This window comes from Ursus americanus, chromosome 3 (genome assembly GCF_024610735.1).
Source record: "Ursus americanus isolate L20-20 chromosome 3, mUrsAme1.1.p, whole genome shotgun sequence".
Lineage (NCBI taxonomy): Eukaryota > Metazoa > Chordata > Mammalia > Carnivora > Ursidae > Ursus > Ursus americanus.
This window is the reverse complement of record NC_142129.1, coordinates 61,081,781-61,107,006: the sequence shown is the minus strand read 5'-3', so window position 1 is coordinate 61,107,006 and position 25,226 is coordinate 61,081,781. Positions and strand designations below refer to the sequence as shown.

The 25,226-nt window shown below is 37.9% G+C and overlaps 1 protein-coding gene across 8 annotated transcripts in view; it reads right to left on the bottom strand.

Annotated features, from left to right (window-relative positions):
- The window catches only part of THSD7A (thrombospondin type 1 domain containing 7A), a 773,396-nt gene that overhangs the window by 153,383 nt on the left and 594,787 nt on the right, over window positions 1-25,226 (bottom strand). For all 8 annotated transcript variants that reach the window (XM_087861023.1, XM_087861022.1, XM_087861024.1 and 5 more), the window contains 2 exons: window positions 6,977-7,132; window positions 5,491-5,703 (listed from right to left, as the gene is read on the bottom strand). In XM_087861023.1, the coding sequence (XP_087717149.1) occupies window positions 5,491-5,703; window positions 6,977-7,132 (369 nt within the window). The remainder of the gene's footprint in view (window positions 1-5,490; window positions 5,704-6,976; window positions 7,133-25,226) is intronic.

Genomic DNA, 25,226 nt, shown 5'->3' with positions numbered 1-25,226 from the left:
GGACCATTGGAAATTTGTGCCTGGTTTCCTCCAGACTTTGCCCCGTGTGCCTTTTCCCTTTGCTGATTTTGCTCTGTATTCTCTCACTATAATAGATCATATCTGTGGGTATGACTCTATGCTGAGTTCTGTTAGTCCCTCTAGAGAATTACAGAACCAGGGTGTGGTCTTGGGAACCCAACACACATTCCCTCTTCTTGATTTTGCTTCTTTATTCCCGCTCCTCTTACTGGTTTCTCCTGGGAGCATATCCTTAATAAACTGTGTGCATCCTAATCCTTGACCTGGCTTATGCTTCTAGGCTTATGAATACTCTCAATCAGTCAAAATATCAGTCTCAACCATAAGTCTTATGATTTCTCTTTCTGTTCTTGGAATGCTCTTCTCCCCATTTTTTAACTCCTCATTCCACATACCTCGGTCCCCATCCAGACTGTTTTCTTAATAAATATGTATTTGGACAAATTAATTCAGTGTTTATACAATTTATAAATTGGACACAAATTGTACCACAAGATTTAAAATAAAATAGAGCAGTACCTCACCCCATCTCTCCCTACACTGAGTTTTGCCTTCCAGAGGTAAAAATTTTCAATATTTTCTAGATGTTTATTCTGGTATTTACCTCAAGCTATTGAAATGATATCCCCTTATATTCCTCTTAATACTGAACATGTGGGGGAAAGAAGTAGGACATGCAGTACTTGGGAAAGAAACAGTATTCAAGTCTTTCCTTCCCCCTACTCATATATGGATACGTATCTCATTCCAGAAGGAAGAAACTCATGGTAAAAATTCAGGAAGAAAAAGCAGTTATGTGACAAGCTAGTGCTCGGGACATTAATATCGTCATCTCCCATTTTTTACAGTTGGCTCTTTTGGCACTTCTGATGATATGCCGAAGTGGCTCCAAAAGAGGCAGAAAAACTTACTGTAAGGTCATGCCTCACTGCTACTCTCAACGTATTCTTATTCACAGGTCTTTTTCAGCATTATCCAAATCCAGTCAGTTTGCTTTAGTGCTGGCCGTGTTTGGGTAACAGAGCTGGGTCTCAGGCTCCACCAAAACAGTCCTTTTCTCATTTTAGTACATTGGTTCATAGATTTCATTGCACACCAGAACAATCTAGGGAGCTTCATCAAAATGCAGTTTTCTGAGACTTGCCTGCACAGACTGCAATTCATTGGGTCTGTAGAGAAGAAGACTTAGGAATCTGACTTTACAGCATACTTAAGGAGATTCTGATACTGGGGAATCCAGAACACTCTTTGCAAAAATGGATCTCGCATCTCATGGTGTAAACTGAAAAAATATTTGCATAAAATGAATATATACATATGTCCATGTATCTTATATCCCTTTATATATGACTTATAAATATCTAATATTATTGATGTAATACTTCCATTTGTACATGAGGCATTTGTTGGCAGACGTTCTTAATAATCCAGTAGTTTTTAACCATGGTGGCATGATGCAATGGTGCGCTACAGTCAAGTTTTGGGTGTACGGAAAACACTGGTTGTTAATGACATTTAAAGTCAGCTGGTTTTAACAAATAAATCAGAGTGATCACAGGTGATTGATATAATAATGACATTTTCATTTATTTAAATTTTAACATGCTCTACCCAATGAAAGAGGAAGAAGTTGAGCCAGAGCCATAGCACTTCAAGAATAGCCTGATATACTTTGAGGGCCCTGGCTGGTCACTGCTATTTCCACTCTACCTTTAAGAGCAATGTAATGATGAATTGTATTGATTTACTTCCACAGAAATATTGTATTTTGTTTTCATAAAAATCTGTGTCAAGTATGAATGTGAGTCATACACGTCAATGTCATTGGTTATATGTGAACTTTTACTGATGTGGAGAAGAGTAAGACCCATAGCACAGGAGTTGTAGGCATTTGAAACTGCTGAAGTTCACTGCTTTACAAAGTAATAACAGTAACAAAATACAAAACTGTGGCTTTGAAATTCTCATATCTAAAATAGAGCACAAAGTAATGAGATATGGATGGCATCTTTTTTTTTTTTTTTTCTACAGAGGGGAGGGATATGTGGAAACAATATTTGGTTTACAGTCTCCTTAAGTAATCAGTAAGACAGTGGATTTTCTTTTCCACTTTCAGCCTAAAAGTCTTGCTTTGTTCTATCTCGAACAATCAATTTGTTGTTGTATCAACCAAAAGTATCAAAAGTACTCTTGCCCCACCAAATTTATACTTTTAAATAAAACACACAGATTTCACAAAAAAGGAAACAGGACAGATTTTGGTTTTCCTTAAAGGTCCAACAAATGCTAGGATCTCTCCCCCTCCCAACCCCAAAAGTCACCATCAGACCTTCGGAATAATTCCTGTATTTGTGCTCAAAGATCAGGAACTGCTTTTCTGATAATCTTTAAATTATGAGTGATATTTTTTTTTATTACACATCACGTGTTTATCTCTTTCTGTAGAGTCTAATTGTCTTCTGAGTTCTCTTTTGTCTCACATTTCTGTTTATACCCTCTGTCAGAGAATCTATGTAAAATTTCTCCTGAGTGTTCTTGAAACCCTTCCCCAATCCTGCTTCTTGAAAGACAACTGGAAAAATGAACAATAACCAGCAACAAATCCCAGTGATCTTTGGAAGCCTTGGCAAAGGATATTTCAGTAATAAGAAGAAAGGCTTCAAGTGCTTTGAGGTCATTAACAAAGTTGTGAAATTTGTGAGGAATGTGGAAGAAAAAAAAAGCCTTTGTATTATTTGCTAACATTCACAGGCTCTAATTTTTCATTTCCCTAGTTGAGCTTTAACTTAATTATAAAACAAAATCTATAGCTGCAGCCAGGCCTAGGGGTAGAGTCTGTACAACTAATCAACTTTAATTCCCTGGGTTCGATTTAATTACAAAACAACATTTGGTGCAGCTGCTAAACACTTACCAGGTGACCACATGATAATCCTGGAGTAGTGTTTACAAGTCTCCAGCTTTTGCTCTATTCTATCAGCACAATTAGGTTTCAGCTATATATAAATTTGAGCCAATGATAAAGAACTATCCTGATTTTATACACCTCTGTAGTTGAGCCAGTTAAAATACCGAGTTGCTCCACAACAAATTCATGTCAGGAAGTAAAACTTAATGATGAAAGACATATCCTGATAAAGGACAATAATAACACATTGAGTATCAATAGCATTCTTCTTTTCTTGCATTCATTCTTCTGGGAGACAGGCAAAGTGAAAACAGCTTATGTATACTGGGAGATACCAATGTGTCTTTTAGGTTATAGCGTACATTACTTTTCAATATAACTAGACATACGTAATACATTCTCCCGCTTGTTTTTTAGCGTTTCAGTGTTCCATGAGATAATTTAGGGGGTGATTACTTGTGTTACAAAATATTTTTTACCTGATACAATAAAAATTAACCACTGATTTTTTAAGATAGTCAATTCCTCTCATATATTTAAAATAGACTGAATTTGTACAAATATGCAAGAAGACCATTGAAATAAGTGAGATCTGATTTTTCATTTAATAATATTTAGGCAGAGTTCCATGCACAAGGAACTTTTTATCTTAGTGTTTTTTGTCACCTTAGTTCACTCATATACACCTTATACAATGTGTGGAATCCCACTTCCTCCCAAGGTCTATAGAAGGATAAGAAAAGTTTTTGAATTTAGGAAAAAAATTAATAGGAAGTATCAATAAGGGAATTACCAGTGATGCTGAAATAAACATGACTCATTATTTTCACAGCAACTCAGAGAGAAGATAACATAGATTGCCATCTAATTCAAATAAAGACTTGAATCAGATGTATAAGAATGCAATTCTTTTGCTTCTTTTCCCCATTAGATGTCAATCTCCTTCTTTCCCTTTAGAGTAGAACTGAGTAAAAGCTAAAGAGAGGATGTATCATAGGTAATTATATCTATGAAAAGCAGAAAAACTAGAAAAAAAACCCAGAATACATAAAATTCATCATAAAATATCTGGAGCGATAATCCCCTTTTTCACCTTTCCACCTTGAGTGCTGGTCTGGATTTAACCTAACGCTGTCCTGCATGATGATGCTGGTCGCTGGACAAAGACAACACTGCATGTTTCAAAGTCGAAAGGCTAATTTCTCAGTACGAGCAGTGTCTGTCAGTGTCTTACCCCAGAGAGTATCTTTCTCTACTGAACACTGACTGAGTCACAGGAGGAAACAATTCTGCTTGCTGGAAGAAAATAGGATGGAAGGAATTATGACGGTTACCAGATGTTCCACTGCCCCTGAGGGGGCACCAGAATGTCTCTGCATATGCTGTAAACAGCATAAACTGTCAAATCATGGGACCCTGGGGCTTGGTGCTCGTGCTGCTCTGATGTGCAGAGTCGTAGCATTCGAGAGTTGGAAGGACCCTTAGAGATGATCTTAGTCAAAGGTTTTAAACTATGTCGTGAGGAGTTCTATGTTTCCTAAGTGTGACTCAGAGATTACTGAAGAGTAAGGGGATCTCCCCAAAATAGTAACAGCACTCATGGAAAGAATGTAAAAAATCTTACATCAGGGTAACAACAAGACAGGATATTTTATCAAACAAAAATCAGCTGTGAAAGTCTAAGGTAATTCTTATGGTTTAGGAAAGGAACCTTGTGGAAAATCACCATCCCAGGAGCTCTAGGACATTCCGGTGGGGGCAGGCGGGGCAAATGTCAGAGGTTGATTCAGGAATCTAGGCCACAATAGGCCGTGTGGCTTGGGAGTCTGGAAATTATATCATATCCCTAAGACAAAATGTCAGGGCAAGAAATTATGGCTTCTTGATTCAAGTCAACCAATTCTTACAATCCTTCTTCATTTAAATATGTATGGCAAATTAAAAATGCCCACTTAGAAAATGTTACCTTTCCAGGCTTTTTTTTTTTTTTTTTTTAAGTAGGTTCCATGCCCAGCATGGAGCCCAACACAGGGCTTGAACTCATGACCCTAAGATCAAGACCTGAGCTGAGATAAAGAGTTGGACACTCAACTAACTGAGCCACCCAGGGGCCCCTCCATGCCAGTTAAATGGCAATTTAATACTGTACTACCTTGATGATGATTTAATTCTTATTCTCTGTTACCTGCTTTCAAATTAAAAAGTACCCTGTGATTGTTCAAGGAACCTCCTCATTGCCACCACTGGAAAGAGAGAGAGAGAGATTGAGAGACTGAGAAAAAGGAGGTAAGAAAAGGAGGGAAAAAAGAAAGAAGGAAGAAAAGAAGAAAGGAAGGAAAGAAAGAAAGAAAGAGAAGAAGTGCAAGAGAGGGGAAGAAGGGAGGAAGGCAATGAAAAAAGGAAGAAGGAAGGAAGGAAGAGAAGAAGTAGCAGCTATTTCTGTGTTTGCACCAGGAGCCCATTTTGATGAAGGGACGCAAGACTTTAACGTAAGCTAAGGCATATCTCCAGGGATAGACAGACATTCATAACAGCAGGGTAGATGCCCCCGCCTGACTCACCATCACTGTTGATGCACACGACCTCCTGAACTTGAGTGCCTGGGCCACACTCTTTTCCATTGTCTGGTTCACAGTCTCCAAGCCTCACTGCTTTCCACTCATAGCAGGATGGTTCTTCACAGGGAATGGCTTCCAGTAAGTGAGGGCAGTTCCCAGTGCCCCCAGAGCCTCCAGTGGGCTCATTGGTAATGCGCCGCTTCCTCAGTTTGAAACCTGAATTATTGGGGAAGGACATATTTGTTGTTACTGCCATGGGTTGAATATTTCCGAAGGCTGAATGAAAATTGAGTGAAAGCTGGATGAGGGTAGAGGGTCGAAGTCAGATTTGCTTTAATCACTACTGTATCCCCAAACTCTAGCTTAATGTGAGCCCATTAATCATTTATTAAATGAGTAAATGAACGAATGAACAGAATGGCCAAGGAGGGAAGGCAAGAAAAATCATATATCTCTTATCTCCCTCACAGGACTGGAGAGAGGTGGAAAGGCAGAAGCAGAGAGAGAAAGGCAGGCAGGCAGACAAAGACACACACACAAAATGACTTGGGTTGATCTGGAAAGTCTGTAGTTATAAAATATTCAAAGAGACAATGAAATCTCAAGCTGTTTGGAAATATTCATGACCAAAGTGCGATTACTTTGAATTTTTCAGCACTATCACATAATTAAATTTGAAAAGAAACCTCTGAGAAGTTGCATAGTCCCAGATAAATTGTCTCTTTGAGCTTTAGTTGATATTAGATGCCCTGGAAATATGAACTAGTGATGATATAAAGCATCTGGACTAATGAGGACTTTCAGAGTCGTGCTCCGTGCTTTAATAGCACCTAAGTGTTGCCCTTCTGGACAGACTATACCAAAATTAATAAGTCTGCTTATTGCTATGTGAACATATGAGAATCACTAGCAAAATCAATGTCTGTTTACTACTGTGTGAACATATTAGAATCACTAGAAGACTATCTTTGAAAGAAAATAAAATGTTTTTAATTACTAGAGCATGTGAAAATTACCTCATCATGCCCACCACATAGGAGACCACTGCATTTATTCTGCTCCTCTTAGATCATTCGCATCGTAAGAGCAATAGAGCTCCCCCGCTTCTTACCTTCAAAGTAATAAGGAGTTCTGTTTATTGAGGACTAGCTATGGATTAGGCACTGAATTAAGTGCTTTATGCTTATTATCTCACTGAAACTTTAGAGAAGACTTCAGTAGTAGATATTACCTCCCTTTTACAGAGAAGGGGACAAAGATTTAGATAATTAACTCCAGTTTTAATGTTCAGGTACCAACATCAGAGTAGGTTTAATCATCTTTCACAACAGATACTCTGTACCCATTTGGAAAATATCACAGATGAATAAGCACAAGTAACACAGAATAACAATCACAGTAAAAGTATTTGGTACACTAATGACATTATTTAAAATAATTCATGTTTGCCTCAGCTGATGGGAGTTTTAAGCATGTCAATAGTACATACCTTTTTTGCCTTGTTGGTCATTACAGTTTTCATAAGTACAAGGTCCCCAAGCTGACCAAGGTGAAACCTCACATTCAATAGGGCAGGGAATGTGGCACAGCTGTGTAGTATTAGGGACGGGGCCAGTGCACGATTTCAAGTCTACTGGTTTTGAGGCTGTTTGGAGAAAAATACAGAGATCCCTTAAGAATTAAATAAATTATTACGGTCAGTAGTGTGATTTTTCTATGTGTACAGAGAAGGACAAGTGCCACCAGGACATTATTCCACTGCTTCTTAGCTATATCCTAGAAAAAAAGGAGCGGGAGTAGGGAAAAAGCAGGAGAGTGTAGTTCAAGGAAACTGGACTAGAAATCTGGGGGACTGTTTGATCACCAGCTTTATCACTTATTAGCCCGGTGATTTAATAATGCTGAGACTTTCTAATTAGTACAACAATCCTTAAGGTCCATTCGATCTCTGCAATTCTATATTTATATTCTAAATAAATGGAATCTGCTTCAGAGGATTAAACACAGTGGGAGAGGGCCTAGAGCTATAACACATATAGGAAAAGTCTCCACCGGGAGGCTTCTGGTGGAGCAGTCTCCCTTTCCTTTTGGTCCACAAAAGGGTTGGTGGTTGATACAAGGAAGAGCCCATGCCACCAATGGGGCATCTCTCTCTACCTCCAGCTACATGACTTACCAGATACTTTCTAGAACTTTTACAGACTACATTATCCACATATGTGATCCAAATCTCAGAACTGCTAAGGCGACTAATTTAGAATTATCCATGTCTGTTCATATGTTGACCAATGAACTGTGAATAAATACTGTTTGCCCTTGCTTCCCTTCTATTTTGATGCCTGAAGTTTGGCTAATTTGTATGGGACACACATTTGACACTTAATGTCAAGATGTGTCCATAGTTCTGGCTAAAAATGACTAAGAAAGAAAGATATTTGAAGCTAAATAGAAAGCAGAAGAAAATCAAGTTTAGCAGTGTATTATATAATACACATCTATAGTTGCTTTTGCTGTAAAGAGACATTTCCTTTAATAAAAGCTAGTTTCTGTTCCTGTCTGATAATTTGGAATGCCCACCCTGGTAGCATAAAGGACTGAAATAATAGAGGTCTTAGATAATTCTCATTCTCTTTATGTGAAAAACTATCAAATTCCAATCACATGGGTTACATTCAGAAGCTCATAGAGAAATTACAATATTTTTAGCTAAATTATCCTTTTAAAGAAACGTACTAAATCTATTTGTTTGTAGTTTAAACTCTAAGGCAAGCTGTAGGTATTGAGCATCCCTCAATTCCTGCGCGTACACGCGTGCGCACGCACACGCACACACACACAGGCGCGCGCAATCATAAATGCTACCTGAAGGCTGTTGCATTAACTCCTCTTTCTAAAATATTTTTCAGTTCTGAAAAATATTCTACAGATTTTATTTTTTTCTTTTCCTCCTAGGAGTATGTGTCTTCATCTCTCTCCTCTCCCCTCACTACCGGCATCCCTCCTCCCCCACTGCAGTGAAAATACATGGGCACTCCTAGTTTGCTTAGTATGGAGCGCCGTGAGCATTCTCACTTAAGTCTATCAGAATTGTTGCTATCGTGTACTGTAACATCAGCCACAGCCCAAAATGATTAATGTTGCTTTCAACAGTGAAAGTATTTGGCATACTAATGACAGAAAATACAGAAATAAATGCTTCACTTCTTTAAATATAAAAAATAACGATGTCAATGATACATATTTCACATAAAATGAAAAAAATTAATATTCTTATAGGCTTAAGAGTCTTGTGATGGTTAATTTTATATGTCAACTTGTCTGGGCTAACGGATGCCCACATAGCTGATAAAACATTGTTTCTAGGTGTGTCTGTGAGGATGTTTCTAGAAGAGATTAGCATTTGCATCAGCAGATTGAGTAAAGAAAACAGCCCTCATCAATGTGGGTGGGGCACTGTCCAATCCACTGAGAACCCAGGTAGAAATAAAAAGTGGACGAAGGGTAAAATCTCTTTCTTTTTGAGCTGTGGAATCCATCTTCCCCTGCCTTGGACATTAGAGTTTCTGCTTCTGGAAAACCAGGAATTACACCAGTGACCTAATTCCCATAAATCTGTGAGCCAGTTCCTATAATAAATCTCCTCTTATATATCTATACATATATCCTATTGCTCTGTTTCTCTGGAGAACCTTGACTAATACGAGGCTACAGTATGTAGAAAAACTCCTATAACTGCAAATTAACATAAATTATTTCTTCACTTGTGGAGTCTTTCACACTATCATTTAAATTAACAATTGTGTGTATAATTACCTGAAAAGTCTCCATTTTTTTCTTTCAATAGACTAAAAGTAACTTTAAAATTTAATATTGTTACACTGTTTTGGAAATTATGGTTACTAAAAAGGGAAGTCTACTTCTCTCAAAGTCTACCTTGACCATGCAATTGTGAGGAGTATTTAAGGTTGAAAACTTTAGGAGGGAAACAGGTTTTATCAAGGAAACAGGTTAAAACATTGTTTCTAATACCTGGTCATTTTTTAAAAAATAAGCTTAATTTTAGATTTTGGTGTATTCTGAATGAATCAAATAGAATAATCAGTCATAAGAATCTTCTTGAGCTATTAAAAGAGAATGTGATGAATAAAGGCTTGAGAAAGTATTGCCTGAAGCAAAATACTCTTCAGATCTTGTGCTAAGCTAACCAAGTCTATACTGAGATAATAGTTATTGAAAAATACCTCAATTTTATAGATGTCTTTATATAAATAAACATATTTGAATATATATATATGTGTGTGTATATATATATTTGTTGTGTATGATTCTATTCCTTTGATGATTTTCATTTTATTTTATTTCATAGAGAGTATGTATTGATTAATATAAATCACAGATACTAGCTGAGCTCCTCAGAAACTCTAAGTCATTTCTATTTTTGCCCATTATCTAGAATCAGTGTGATTCAATAAATGAAGTAGGGACAGTCCCAGGAGAATTTACTGGATTCCAGTTTAATCTGTGAGATAAAATTCCTGTTGTACAGAGGAGTTAAGATGGCGGAGGAGTAGGAGACACCTTTTTCAGCCAGTCCCCCGAGTCGAGCTGGATAGGTACCAGACCAGCCTAAACAACCACGGAACCAGCCTGAGACACAGGATGATGCATCTGGATCTCTACAAATGAACATCTCCAGCGCTGAGTATTGAGGTATGAAGCGGGGAGCCATGAAACTATGCACAGATATCGGAAGATAAACGGAAGGGGGAGGGAGCCGCCGCGTTCGGGCGCCGGGAAGCGGTAGCCACTTGCACGGGAGAGCGGGCGGGGCTCGCGGACTGCACCCGCAAAACAGCAGACTGAGACCGTGAGCCGGGTGCGCGCGCCACCAGGCATCTCGCGGATCACCGGAATCCCGGTGCGCTCACTGGATCTAGACTGAGACCGGGAACTCCCGGAGCGTGCGGGGCGGCTGGCGGCTGGCGGCGTTAGAAACACAAAGGACAGAGATGTGCCGGCCCTGGAAGTGAGGGCTGGGACGCCGGGTGTGGGGCGCACATCCCGGGACGCGGCAGGGTTGAGCAGCACCGACAGAAACAGAGTTAAAGTGGCCAGAACATCAGTGGAGAACAGTCTGCGATACCTCTGTTCTGAGACGGAGGCTGAGATTCGGCCGCTGCTGCTCTGACTCTCAGAAGACGCACAGCAAACCGCCAGGGAAAGCCGCCAGAGAACAAAAGCCTGGAAACACCGGCTCAGAGAGTGCCCATCCCCATCCCCCCTCGCAGGGGACACAGAGACTCTACCCAAACAGGGTTGCCTGAGTATCGGCGCAGCAGGCCCCTCCCCCAGAACACAGAAGGCAGGCTGAAAAATCAAGAAGCCCACAACCCGGGCGCCTGGGTGGCGCAGTCATTGAGCTCCTGTCTCTGGCTTAGGGTGTGATCCCGACATTCCGGAAAGGAGTCCCTCATCGGGCTCCTCCGCTGGGAGCCTGCTTCTTCCTCTCCCACTCCCCTGCTTCTGTTCCCTCTCTCGCTGGTTGGCTGCCACATAAATAAATAAATAAAATCTTTAAAGAAGAAGCCCACATCCCTAAGATCCCTATAAAACAAGGGGCACGGCCTGGGACCCAGTCAATAATTTGGGCTCTGGAAACCCCGCAACCTCTCCTCATCAGAATGACAAGAAGGAGAAGCCCCCCCCAGCAAAGAAAAGACAGTGAGTCTGTGGCCTCTGCCACAGAAATAATGGATATGGATGTAACCAAATTATCAGAAATGGAATTCAGAGTAACGATGGTCAAAATGATGAGTAGAATTGAAAAAACTATTAACGAAAAGGTTACTGAGAATATAGAATCCCTAAGGACAGAAATGAGAGCGAATCTGACAGAAATTAAAAATTCTATGAGCCAAATGCAGGCAAAACTAGAGGCTCTGACGGCCAGGGTCACAGAAGCAGAGGAACGGGTTAGTGAATTGGAGGATGGGTTAATAGAGGAAAAAATGAAAATAGAAGATGGTCTTAAAAAAATCCACGCCCACGAATGTAGGTTACGGGAGATTACTGACTCAATGAAACGATCCAATGTTAGAATCATCGGCATCCCCGAGGGGGTGGAGAAAAACAGAGGTCTAGAAGAGATATTTGAACAAATTGTAGCTGAAAACTTCCCTAATCTAGCAAGGGAAACAAATGTTCGTGTCCAAGAGGCAGAGAGGACCCCTCCCAAGCTCAACCACGACAAACCTACGCCACGTCACGTCATAGTGCAATTCGCAAATATTAGATGCAAGGATACAGTATTGAAAGCGGCCAGGGCAAAGAAATTTCTCACGTACCAAGGCAAAAGCATCAGAATTACGTCAGACCTGTCCACACAGACCTGGAATGAGAGAAAGGGTTGGGGGAGCATATGTAAAGCTCTTTCAGAGAAAAACATGCAGCCAAGGATCCTTTATCCAGCAATGCTGTCATTCAGAATTGATGGAGAAATAAAGACATTTCAGAATCGCCAGTCACTAACCAATTTTGTAACCACGAAACCAGCCCTACAGGAGATATTACGGGGGGTTCTATAAAAGTAAAAAGGCCCCAAGAGTGATACAGAACAGAAAGTCACAGCCAATACAAACAAAGACTTTACTGACAACATGGCATCATTAAAATCATATCTCTCAGTACTCAGTCTTAATGTTAATGGCTTAAATGCTCCCATAAAGTGCCACAGGGTTGCAGACTGGATAAAAAGAAATGACCCATCCATTTGCTGTCTACAAGAGACTCATTTCAAACCCAAAGATGCATTCAGACTGAGAGTAAGGGGATGGAGTACCATCTTTCACGCCAATGGACCTCAAAAGAAAGCTGGGGTAGCAATTCTCATATCAGATAAATTGGATTTTAAACTACAGACTATAGTTAGAGACGCAGAAGGGCACTATATTATTCTTAAGGGAAGTATTCAACAAGTGGATATGACAATTATAAATATATATGCCCCCAACAGGGGAGCAGCAAGATACACAAGCCAACTCTTAACCAGAATAAAGAGACATATAAATAAAAATACATTAATAGTAGGGGACCTCAATACTCCACTATCAGAAATAGACAGAACACCCTGGCAAAAACTAAGCAAAGAATCAAAGGCTTTGAATGCCATACTCGACGAGTCGGACCTCATAGATATATATAGAACACTACACCCCAGAACCAAAGAATACTCATTCTATTCTAATGCCCATGGAACATTCTCAAGAATAGACCATGTTCTGGGACACAAAACAGGTCTCAACCGATACCAAAAGATTGAAATTATCCCCTGCATATTCTCAGACCACAACGCTCTGAAATTGGAACTCAACCACAAGGAAAAATTTGGAAGAAACTCAAACACTTGGAGACTAAGAACCATCCTGCTCAGGAATGACTCGATAAACCAGGAAATCAAAAATCAAATTAAACAATTTATGGAGACCAATGAGAATGAAAATACAACAGTCCAAAACCTATGGGATACTGCAAAGGCAGTCCTAAGGGGGAAATACATAGCCATTCAAGCCTCACTCAAAAGAATAGAAAAATCTAAAATGCAGTTTTTATATTCTCACCTCAAGAAGCTGGAACAGCAACAGAGGGACAGGCCTAATCCACGCACGAGGAAGCAGTTGACCAAAATTAGAGCTGAAATTAATCAAGCAGAAACCAGAAGTACAGTAGAGCAGATCAACAGGACTAGAAGCTGGTTCTTGGAGAGAATCAATAAAATTGACAGACCACTGGCAAGACTTATCCAAAAGAAAAGAGAAAGGACCCAATTAAAATTATGAATGAAAAAGGAGAGGTCACGACGAGCACCATTGAAATTGGAAGGATTATTAGAAATTTTTATCAACAGCTATATGCCAATAAACTAAGCAATCTGGAAGAGATGGAATCCTTCCTGGAAACCTATAAACTACCAAGATTGAAACCGGAAGAAATTGATTCCTTAAACAGGCCAATTAATTATGAAGAAATTGAGTCAGTGATAAACAACATTCCAAATAACAAAACTCCAGGCCCGGACGGTTTTCCTGGGGAATTCTACCAAACATTCAAAGAAGAAATAATACCTATTCTCCTAAAGATATTTCAAAAAATAGAAACAGAAGGAAAGCTACCAAACTCATTCTATGAGGCCAACATTACCTTGATCCCCAAACCAGGCAAAGACCCCCTCAAAAAGGAGAATCACAGACCGATTTCCCTAATGAATATGGACGCCAAAATCCTCAACAAGATACTTGCTAATAGAATCCAACAGTACATTAAAAGGATTATCCATCACGATCAAGTGGGATTCATACCTGGGATGCAAGCGTGGTTCAATATTCGCAAATCAATCAGCGTGATACATCATATCAACAAGAAAAGACTCAGGAACCATATGATCCTCTCAATCGATGCCGAAAAAGCATTTGACAAAATACAGCATCCTTTCCTGATTAAAACCCTTCAGAGTGTAGGAATAGAAGGTACATTTCTCAATCTCATAAAAGCCATCTATGAAAAGCCTACTGAAAATATTATTCTCAATGGGGAAAAGCTGGAAGCCTTTCCCTTAAGATCAGGAACTCGACAAGGATGCCCACTCTCGCCACTATTATTCAACATAGTACTAGAAGTCCTTGCAACAGCAATCAGAAGACAAAAAGGGATCAAAGGTATTCAAATTGGCAAAGAAGAAGTCAAAATGTCTCTCTTTGCAGATGACATGATACTCTATATGGAAAACCCAAAAGAAGCCACTCCCAAACTATTAGAAGTTATAGAGCAATTCAGTAACGTGGCAGGATACAAAATAAATGCTGAGAAATCAGTTGCATTTCTATACACGAATAACGAGACTGAAGAAAGAGAAATTAGGGAATCCATCCCATTTACAATAGCACCAAAAACCATACGTTACCTTGGAATTAACTTAACCAGAGACGTAAAGGACCTATATTCTAGAAACTATAAATCACTCTTGAAAGACATTGAGGAAGACATAAAAAGATGGAAAGATATTCCATGCTCATGGATCGGAAGAATTAACATAGTTAAAATGTCCATGCTACCCAGAGCAATCTACACTTTCAATGCTATCCCGATCAAAATACCAAGGACATTTTTCAAAGAACTGGAACAAACAGACCTTAAATTTGTATGGAACCAGAAAAGGCCCCGAATCTCCAAGGAACTGTTGAAAAGGAAAAACAAAGCTGGGGGCATCACAATGCCGGATTTCGAGCTGTACTACAAAGCTGTGATCACAAAGACAGCATGGTACTGGCACAAAAACAGACACATAGACCAATGGAACAGAATAGAGAGCCCAGAAATAGACCCTCGGCTCTTTGGGCAACTAATATTTGATAAAGCAGGAAAAAACATCCGGTGGGAAAAAGACAGTCTCTTCAATAAATGGTGCTGGGAAAATTGGACAGCTACATGCAAGAGAATGAAACTTGACCACTATCTCACACCATACACAAAAATAAACTCCAAATGGATGAAAGACCTCAATGTGAGACAGGAATCCATCAAAATTCTAGAGGAGAACATAGGCAACAACCTCTACGACATCGGCCAAAGCAAACTTTTTCATGACACATCCCCAAAGGCAAGAGAAACAAAAGATAAAATGAATTTATGGGACTTCATCAAGATTAAAAGCTTCTGCACAGCCAAGGAAACAGTCAGAAAAACTAAGAGGCAGCCCACGGAATGGGAGAATATATTTGCAAATGACGCTACAGATAAAGGACTGGTATCCAAGATCTACAAAGAACTTCTCAAACTCAATATACGAGAAACAAATAAACAAATCAAAAAATGGGCAGAAGATATGAACAGACACTTTTCCAATGAAGACATACAAATGGTTAACAGACACATGAAAAAATGTTCAAAATCATTAGCCATCAAGGAAATTCAAATCAAAACCACACTGAGATACCACCTTACGCCAGTTAGAATGGCAAAAATAGACAAGGCAAGAAACAACAATTGTTGGAGAGGATGTGGAGAAAGGGGATCCCTCCTACATTGTTGGTGGGAATGCAAGTTGGTACAGCCACTCTGGAAAACAGTGTGGAGGTCCCTTAAAAAGTTAAAAATTGAGCTACCCTATGATCCAGCCATTGCACTACTGGGTATTTACCCCAAAGATACAGACGTAGTGAAGAGAAGGGCCATATGCACCCCAATGTTCATAGCAGCAATGTCCACAATAGCTAAATTGTGGAAGGAGCCGAGATGCCCTTCAACAGATGACTGGATTAAGAAGTTGTGGTCCATATATACAATGGAATATTACTCAGCTATCAGAAAGAACGAGTTCTCAACATTTGCTACAACATGGACGGCACTGGAGGAGATAATGCTAAGTGAAATAAGTCAAGCAGAGAAAGACAACTATCATATGATTTCTCTCATCTATGGAACATAAGAACTAGGATGATCGGTAGGGGAAGAAAGGGATAAAGAAAGGGGGGGTAATCAGAAGGGGGAATGAAACATGGGAGACTATGGACTATGAGAAACAAACTGAGGACTTCAGAGGGGAGGGGGTGGGGGAATGGGATAGACCGGTGATGGGTAGTAAGGAGGGCACGTATTGCATGGTGCACTGGGTGTTATACACAACTAATGAATCATCGAGCCTTACATCGGAAACCGGGGATGTACTGTATGGTGACTAACATAATATAATAAAAAATCATTAAAAAAAAAAAAAATCCAACCCCCCCCCCCAAAAAAAAAAAAAAAAAAAGAAACCGGGGATGTACTGTATGGTGACTAACATAATATAATAAAAAATCATTAAAAAGAAAAAAATTCCTGTTGTACTGTATTACATAACACAGTGTTTACTGTTGATCCTATATTCTCAAATCCTGAGATTTGAATTTCTAGAATGGTCCAGTCGTTACTTTTGTACAATTTTTTCACTTAAGAAATTGTTCATCCAGTACAAGTCTCAAAGAACTTCTATTACATTTTTTTAAGACTTGTTGATCTCTTGAAAATAAAGGGCATATTTTATTGTTCACATATTAGATTTAAAGGGTATATAATTATTTGTACATTGCATTCTTCATGAGATCATAAAAGAATGTCCAAAATTTTCTGGACTTAATAAGACAAACCATAAAAAAATGAAACTGGTACATTTTTGTAGGTCTGAAATATTTTTGTATTTTTATGTTTAGAGCATTACAATGGAAAAAAATATTAAAGTAAACTTCAGATATTTGTTTCCAGCAATGTGCCAGTGAGATATTCTGAAGATATACCTAATGTATAACCCCTCAGAATAACAAATATATGATTTTTAAAATTAAATGTTTATTGTGAGATTATTATAGATTCTCATGACATTGTAATTGCACAGAGATCCTATATATCCTTTACCCAGTTTTCCCCAATGGTCAGATCTTACAAACCTATAGTATAATGTCACAACCAGAATACTGATATTGAAACAACCAGGGTACATGTATTGGGTTGAATACTGTCTCCTGCCCCAAAGTCAGTCTACTAGAATTTCACAATATGACCCTACTTGGAAATAAGGTCGTTGCCAACATATTTAGTTGGTGGGGTCCTGCCGCATTAGAATGAGCTTTAAATCCAATGACTGGTGTCGTTATAAGAAGGCCATGTGAAGACATACAGAGAAGAAAGCCATGGAGAAACTGGAGCAATGCAGCTACTTTGTTTCTAATCTTAGGGAAAAAATAGTTCAGTCTTACACTACTAAATATAATGTTAGCTATACATTTTTATTGATGCCTTTTATCAAATTGAGGATGTTTCTATTTTTCTGAGGGTTTTTATTATCAATGGGTGTTGAATTTTATATCAAACACTTTCCCTCCATTGACTAATATTATCATGTGATTTTTCTTATAGCCTATAAATATGGTGATTTTTGTTGTACTTTTTGTTGGACTGTCTTTGTCCCCTCTTTTCTATTTTATGGATCAAAATCTATTTCATATTGGGCAAATTACAGTAGGTTGTGCTTTTCCACTTTGATTTTTTGATTCCTTCCATTTAGTCTACATTGTCAAATTTGTATGTATAAAGTTGTGGTGTTCCCTTACTATTCTTTTGCTGGCTGGAAGGTCGACAGTGATATCCCCTGTTAAACTGACATTCCCTGATGTTGGTGATTTGTGCCTTTTCTCTTTTTACTTTATCAGCCTTGCTAGAAGCTTCAATTTTAATGGTCTGTTCAAAGAATCAGCTCTTTGTTTCATTGATTTTCTCTATTGTTTTTCTGTTTTCAATTTCATTGATTTGTCTGTTCTTATTTTTATTATTTCCTTCCTTCTGCTGGCTTTCATCTTCTTTGCTCTCTTTTTTCTTGGTTCTTGAACTAGGAGCTCAGATTATAATGATTTCTGTCTTATTCTCTTTTCTAATGTAAGCATTTAGTGTTATGAATTTCCATCTCAGCACTGCTTTAGCTATGTTACACAGGTTTTGATATATTTTCATTTTCCTTCAGTTCAGAGTATTTTGATTTTCCCTGAGAATTCCTTTTCCACACATGGATTATTTAAAAGTGTGTCCAGCGTTTTCTAAGTGTTTGAAGATTTTACTGTTATCTTTCTGTGACAGAATTCTAACTAGATTCCAATTGTGCTCAGAGAACACACTCTGTATGATTTAAGTTCTTTTAAATTTGTTGAAGTCTGTTTTTTGAATCAGAATATGGTCTATCTTAGTGTATGTTCTATAGACACTTGAAAAGAAGATCTATTTTGTTCTTGTTGGATGGACTGCTCTATAAATACCTACTAGATTCGGCTGAATGAGATGGTGTTCATTTCTTCTAAATCCTGGTTGATTTTTTGCCTGTTTTACTAAATGTTGGAGTAGCATGTTGTCATCTCTGACTTTAATTGTGAATTTGTGTATTTCTCCTTTTAGTTCTATCAGTTTTGTTCACATATTTTATAGTATATTGTTTAGGACATACAAATTTAGGATTTGTCTTCTTGGTGGATTGACCCCTTTTACTATTATATAATGTCTTTCTCCGTTTCTATAATTTTTTTGCTTTGAAGTCTAATCTACCTGATATTAATACAGCACTCCTGCTTTTCTTTGGATAATATTTTCATGATATCTTTTTTTCCATTTTTTATTTTCAACCTGAGCATATTGTTATAGTTGAGGTGAGTTTCCTGCAAAACATGTATAGTTTGGTCATATTTTTTAATATACTCTACCAATTAGTCTTTTTTTCCCCTAAGGAGTTTAGGGTTTTTTCTAGGTACAGAATAGATTTCAATCTTTATACTGCATTAGAAGCAATTTATAACATTGCCTGAGTGGGCATTTGTTAGGGCTTCTTAAAAAATCTGCACCCACTGGTGTACTGGGTTGCTGGCTCCTTTCACACCAAATCTGAGATATGGGAGGTAGAAAGACAACCAAGGGAACTTATGGCCTTGCTGTTTCTTGTGTCTTAAGAGCTCTAGCTTGTCTTCCTTCTCTCCAACTTTCAGAGTCGTCTTATGGTTTGTTTGCTATGTATTATCAGGATATACATATTTTTAATTTAGCAATAGGGTTAGGAAAAATAACATTTTCTCTATCTTCCTGGAAACAGAAGCCTATATGTTATTTTAAAAATAAAAGCTTTCAATTTTACAACTGGAATTAGAAGGAAAATCCCCAAAAGATTCTCCAAATTCACATTTTGAACTTCATATGCCATTAAAGTCCTAAAGCTGCCTTCTCCTATGGGGCCATTATTGATCCCAGGTCACTTAACTTCCAGTTTTAATGGCTTGGTGAGGGACCCTGAAATTCATATCTAGAGTTCTTTAATTATCAGGGACAAAAGCAGGCATTTTCCGACAGAAATGAAAATTTATCTATAGAAAACCATCATCATTAAGGAAATTTCCAAAGGACTTATTTCTCCTAAAAATGAATGTGAACACAGAAGCAAGGTCTAAGATGCCAGACAGAATGGCAGTCAAAGAAAATATTACATGTAAATAAAAGTAAATGTTGAACGTAAAAGCATAATTATAATGATTAAATAGGGGAGTGTGGTAGGTAGAATAATGGTCTTCCAAAGTTTCCATGACTTAATCTTTGGAATTTGTGAATATATTACTCTTTTTTTTTTTAAGATTTTATTTATTTATTTGAGAGAGAGACAGAGACAGCAAGAGAGAACACGAACAGGGAGGAGAGGGAGAAGCAGGCTCCCCACTGAGCAGGGAGCCCAATGCGGGGCTTGATCCCAGAAGCCAGGGATCATGACCAGGGGTGAAGGCAGACACTTAACTGACTGAACCACCCAGGTGCCCCATGAATATATTATCTTAATGGAAAAAAGGATCTCATAGATGTGAATCAGGTTTCAAACCCTGAGATGTGGAAATCATTCTGAATTATCCAGGCGGGCCCAACATAACCACAGGAGTCTGTAAAAGGAGAGACCCAAACCCAGATGGGTCAGAAAGATGAGATGGAAGGAAGAGAAGAGATTCAAAGCAGGAGAGGTGACTGATTGGCCACTGATGACTGTGGGTAAAGGCAAGGAATATGGGTGGCCTCTAGAAGCTACCAACAGTTCCCAGATAGACAACCAGCAAGAAAGTGGAAATCTTGGTACTCCAACTGCAAAGAACTGAATTCTGCCAACACCCCAAAATGAACAAGGAAACAGATCCTCCCCTAGAGCCTCCAGAAAGGAATGTAGCTCCCTTAAGCCCTTAATTTTGGCCTGGAGAGACCCATGACAGACCTGTGATCTACAGGAGTATAAGATAAGGTGTTAAATGTGTGGCCATTTGTTATGGTAGCAACAGAAAGCTAATACAGAGAGTTATGAATCACAAGATAGTACTAAAATACAAGACTACATAATATGAAGGTTGACGAAGGGTAAACAGAGGTGACCTAGTCTAAAGCCCTTAAGAAAATAAATATATTAATTATAGATTGTATTCATTTGAGTCTTTACCTTGATATTTTAAGGTCATCTCTTTATATAAAAAGGAGAAGGATGTATAATTTCTGAACCTAGGGAAGCAATGTGGTAACAACAAAAGTGTTGCAATACATTCACAGAGAGCCAAGAAAGGAAAAACAAAACAAAGCACAGAAAGAGTGGAACAAGAATAAGATGGAAGAAATTATTGCAAAAGACCAAATTTTTAACCAGTAAAAGCCAAAGTCTATCAGGCTGAATAGAAAAATAAAATCTGAAATAACATTTTATATCCACTAGTTTGTCAAAAATTCAAAAGTTTGACAATACCAAGTGCTGGAGGAGATGTAAAGCAGCTGGAACCATTCAACACTGCTGGAAGAACTCTAAGTTGTTTTAGCCATTCTGGAAAATAACTTGGAATTTTTGACTATGGTTGAAGATGCGCATACTATTAGGCATATACCCTGGAAAAACTATCAGACATTTACTTCAGTTGATATTGATAGGAATTATCATTGAAGCACTGTTTATAGTTGCAAACATCCAGAAACAACTCAGGTGTCCAACAAAAAGGGAAGGGATATTAAATTATGCTTGTCCATACTACATAATCCTATACAGAGGTGGAAATAAATGAACTAGAGCACAATCATCCACATGATTAAGCTTACAAATATATCAAAAGAATGAAGAAAAGAAGTTCAAGAAGAATATATACTAAATGATACCACCCATATAAAGTTATAAACAACAAGCAATATCATCACGGTTTGGGATAAATACCTAAGTCTGGGAAAGAGGAGAATGTCCACTATTGTCTGGGAATCGGCTAGGTACTTTCAGCTAAGCATTTTTTTAGGAGCTGGACTGGCACTCAGAGCTATGCCACGGTGCTCTCCTGTTGGACATAAACAATATCCAGAGTCTCACAGAAGAGAAGGTCATTCTAGACTATGATGGAGTAAGACAATAAATAAGACTACTTAATTTGTCAAAGTAAAAACAGAGTCACTGTGAGAACCATAAAAAGTATCATACATTCCCCTCTCCCAGCTAATATGAGTGAGTTCTGCTTTTTTATCAATTATAGCTTTAGACTCCCTCCAGACATTCCTCCTTCCAAATAAAGTTTATCAAGATACCCCATCATAGAACTACCCTTGCTTCCTTATAGCATTCAATATACAACAAAGTCCACTTACTCAAATTCTCCTAAAATATCACCCAATTGAAGCCTAAATCCTGTAAGTGCTTTCTGACACCCTTACTGAGATGCCCATGGCTGCCCATGGTACTGGTTCTCCCTTGCTCAATGAGTAATAAACCCAACTTGTTCAAATACAGGTGTTTTCCTGGTAGTCTTTGGCTAAAGAGCATAGACACATCAAAATATAAAGAAAAGCAAAGAATACTAAATATACAGTTAGAACAGGAGTTCCACTTGTGGATAGAGTAGGATGTATTTATTTAATAACAAATGCTTATTGGTATTTACTATGTGCTAAGCAATGTTATGGTATTCCAAGTATTTAACAGATACTAATTTATTTAATTCTCACAAGACCACACAGTAGTAGGTATTTCATTATCCCTATTTGGGGATAGGGAATAATTATCCCCTAAATGGGGAAACGAGATATGGAGAGGAGAGATTAGTAAGTCACTAAGTAAGAAAACTATGGATTTTGGATTTATATCCAGGCAGTTTGGCTCCTTCAGTGTGTATTTCTAACTACTACTCCCTGTGATCTTGGAAGGATACATGGGGCAGTTTCAATAATATGTAATACACCTATATAAATACAGACACACACACACGCAAATACATTTGAAATAGATCATTACGAATTAAAAATATGGTTAATGTAGATTATTAATATGCTGTGTGTCATTTTAATGTAATAACATAATGAGACTGTCAAGGTAATACAAGTTCAACCCTGGTAGTCTATCAGTGAAAATTATTCTGACTTTTGTGTGTCACGTGGGAATGAAAACTAAATTTCTATCAAGAACATCCTGTCCAATTAAATTACTATGAAAATGAAATGTTCTGCACTTTTATAGCAAGAACAGATACTTCTATTGAATTTGCCAAACTAATTTTTTAATTCTTACAGCAATCTCATGAGGTAAGTACAATTGTAATCCCAAATTTGGAGATGAGGAAACTGAGGAACAGAAAGATTAAGTAACTTGCCTAAGATCACACAGCTAATCAATGGCAGCTGGCATTAGATTTCAGAGACCGTGCTCTTAGCCACTCTGCTGTACAACGTTATGATGACTAGCAGAATCCGTGTTCTTCTCCCATTTCTTACTTCATATCCCAGAAGTCTATGTTATGAAGGGTGGCTTGACTACAACACGTAATAAGTTCTTAAAACAGCCTATTTGGTTATTGTTGTGAGGAGTGACAGAACGAAGTGGGAATATTCATATGGAAAATGAATCCTCAGATTTTTTAATAAGAAACAGTTTTTATTCTCATCCATTTTTAACACTGAATTTTTAATATTTTTTGCTCTAATGTCAAAAAATATGCCACACGTGTATTTTTAACTGTTTTTCACCATAGAAATCATACATTTGGATTCTCAAAATACTTTAAATCAGAGATCATGCTCAGTATATTTTTCAGACCTATCTGTAAAATAATATGCCTTTTCTGTAGTCAAAAGATATATTAGGTTCAAAGGTTGAAAAAAAATGCAATAGTTGAATAATTCATTCAACCATTTAGCAAAACAGCTGAGCATTTTAGGCATTCAAAACCTCCTGATGTTGCATTTATTGTCCATTGTATTCCCTGAAAACCCACCTTTTTCTTGAAATAGCATTGTTTTTTTAAACCAAGCTTATTTGAGTGCTAATTCACTACTACAAAGAAATTCTCTTGGATTTCAATCTTAATTTCTGTATAGGAACTGACAAAAAAGATTCCAAAGACTTACAAATAAAATCAGTTACAAATTGCTTTCCTTTTCTTTGTTATTCTGTTGTTCAGTTAGTTAAAATAAATATTAAATGTCTTTGTGTAAAGCCCTACCATTGTGTTAGGAACCATATGCCAAAGGGTGCTGTAGGGCCAATGACAGTGTCAACAGTGATTTTTTGGTTTGTTTTTCTTAATTATTACAAATGTGTGGTAATAATTTAAGGTATATTTTAACCAAAGCAGTTTTAATTCCAAGAAGATTCTATTGATGGTTTACTCAACACCCACTTACATGCCACCTAGAGGCACTATAAATTTACTCTCAAGAATTGATGTCAAGCAAATAAAGAAAGCCCTTATTCTGAAAATTAATCAAGTTCTACATGTAACAGTGCTTGCGTAAAGTTTTTTGAAGATGTTCTTGTATATTATTCACAGAATTTTTTTTTTTATCTTTTTCAGGCTGATATATTTATGGGGACATTAAATCCATCAAGTTCTTTTTAGTAATATAGGGCACTGTTTTTCGGATAATATTCTTTAGTCAATTCTGTAACTATATTTAAAACAACGGTTGAGAATTACCTCTCAATATTTAATGTGCTTCAAAGTTCCCTGTCAGTCCTTTCTATGATTAACTCAGACTGAGCTGTTGTTTTTGATTCATCTTATCCTACATTAATCCAAGACATTACACAGATCTTCCTTGATGTATGGTGTTATGTTCCCAATAAATCCAATGTAAGTTGAAATTATCATGAAGAATGCTTTTAATACATGTAACCTATCAAACATCATAGCTTACTTAGCCTAGCCTTCCTTAAACATTCTCAGAACATTTATATCAGCCTACCGTTTATCTTATAATAAAATGCTGAATATCTCATGTAATTTATTGAATACTAAAAGTGAGAAACAGAATGGTTGTAGGTGTCCTGGTTGTTGACCTTCATGATCATGTGGCTGACTGGGAGCTGCAGCCTGCTGCTACTGCCCAGCATCATGAGAGAATATCATAGCACAGATTGCTAGCCCTGAAAAAAATCAAAATTCTAAATTCAAAGTACATTTTCTACTGGATGTATATCACTTTCACACCACCATAAGGTTGAAAAATTCTAAGTTGAACCATCCCAAGGACCGTCTGTACAGTTTTAGGAAGCACACATGATAGTTCTTGAGCTCATTTTCTTTTTTCTTTTTTTTTTTTTTAAGATCTTATTTACTTATTTTTGAGAGAGAAGAAGAGAGTGTGTGTGCATGAGTGGGGGGGGGGGCGGGGCAGAGTGAGAAGCAAACTCCCTGCCGAGCTGGGAGTCTGATGCAGGACTCAATGCTAGGACCCTGAGATCATGACCTGAGCCAAAGGCAGATGCTTAACCGACTGAGCCACCCAGGTGCCCTTGAGCTCATTTTCTAGATCATAATTAATGTCAGTATCCAACAGACTCATTACTTCTTCTGCACAATTCTCAAATCGATAGCCTTGATTTTCATTCCCAGGCCATCCTACTGGATCACATTTTGCTTCTTCTTTGCTTGTGCTTGCTGCTTGGATAACCTCTTAAATTGTGTTGGGATCACAAATCAAAACATTTGACTGAGGTCACAAAACATCAAACATTTTTTTCTTACATTAGACTGTTTCAGAGCTAAGCTATTAGAGTGGTCCCTGTATTTGGAGTTGCGATACTTTTAGATAGGCCTCTTGACTTTTCTGGTTGTTTATTCTTTGAGAGGTAAGGAAGGTGTGGGCTTGCTCCATTTTGCGTTATAGTCAAGTGGAAGTAGCAGTGGGTTCAT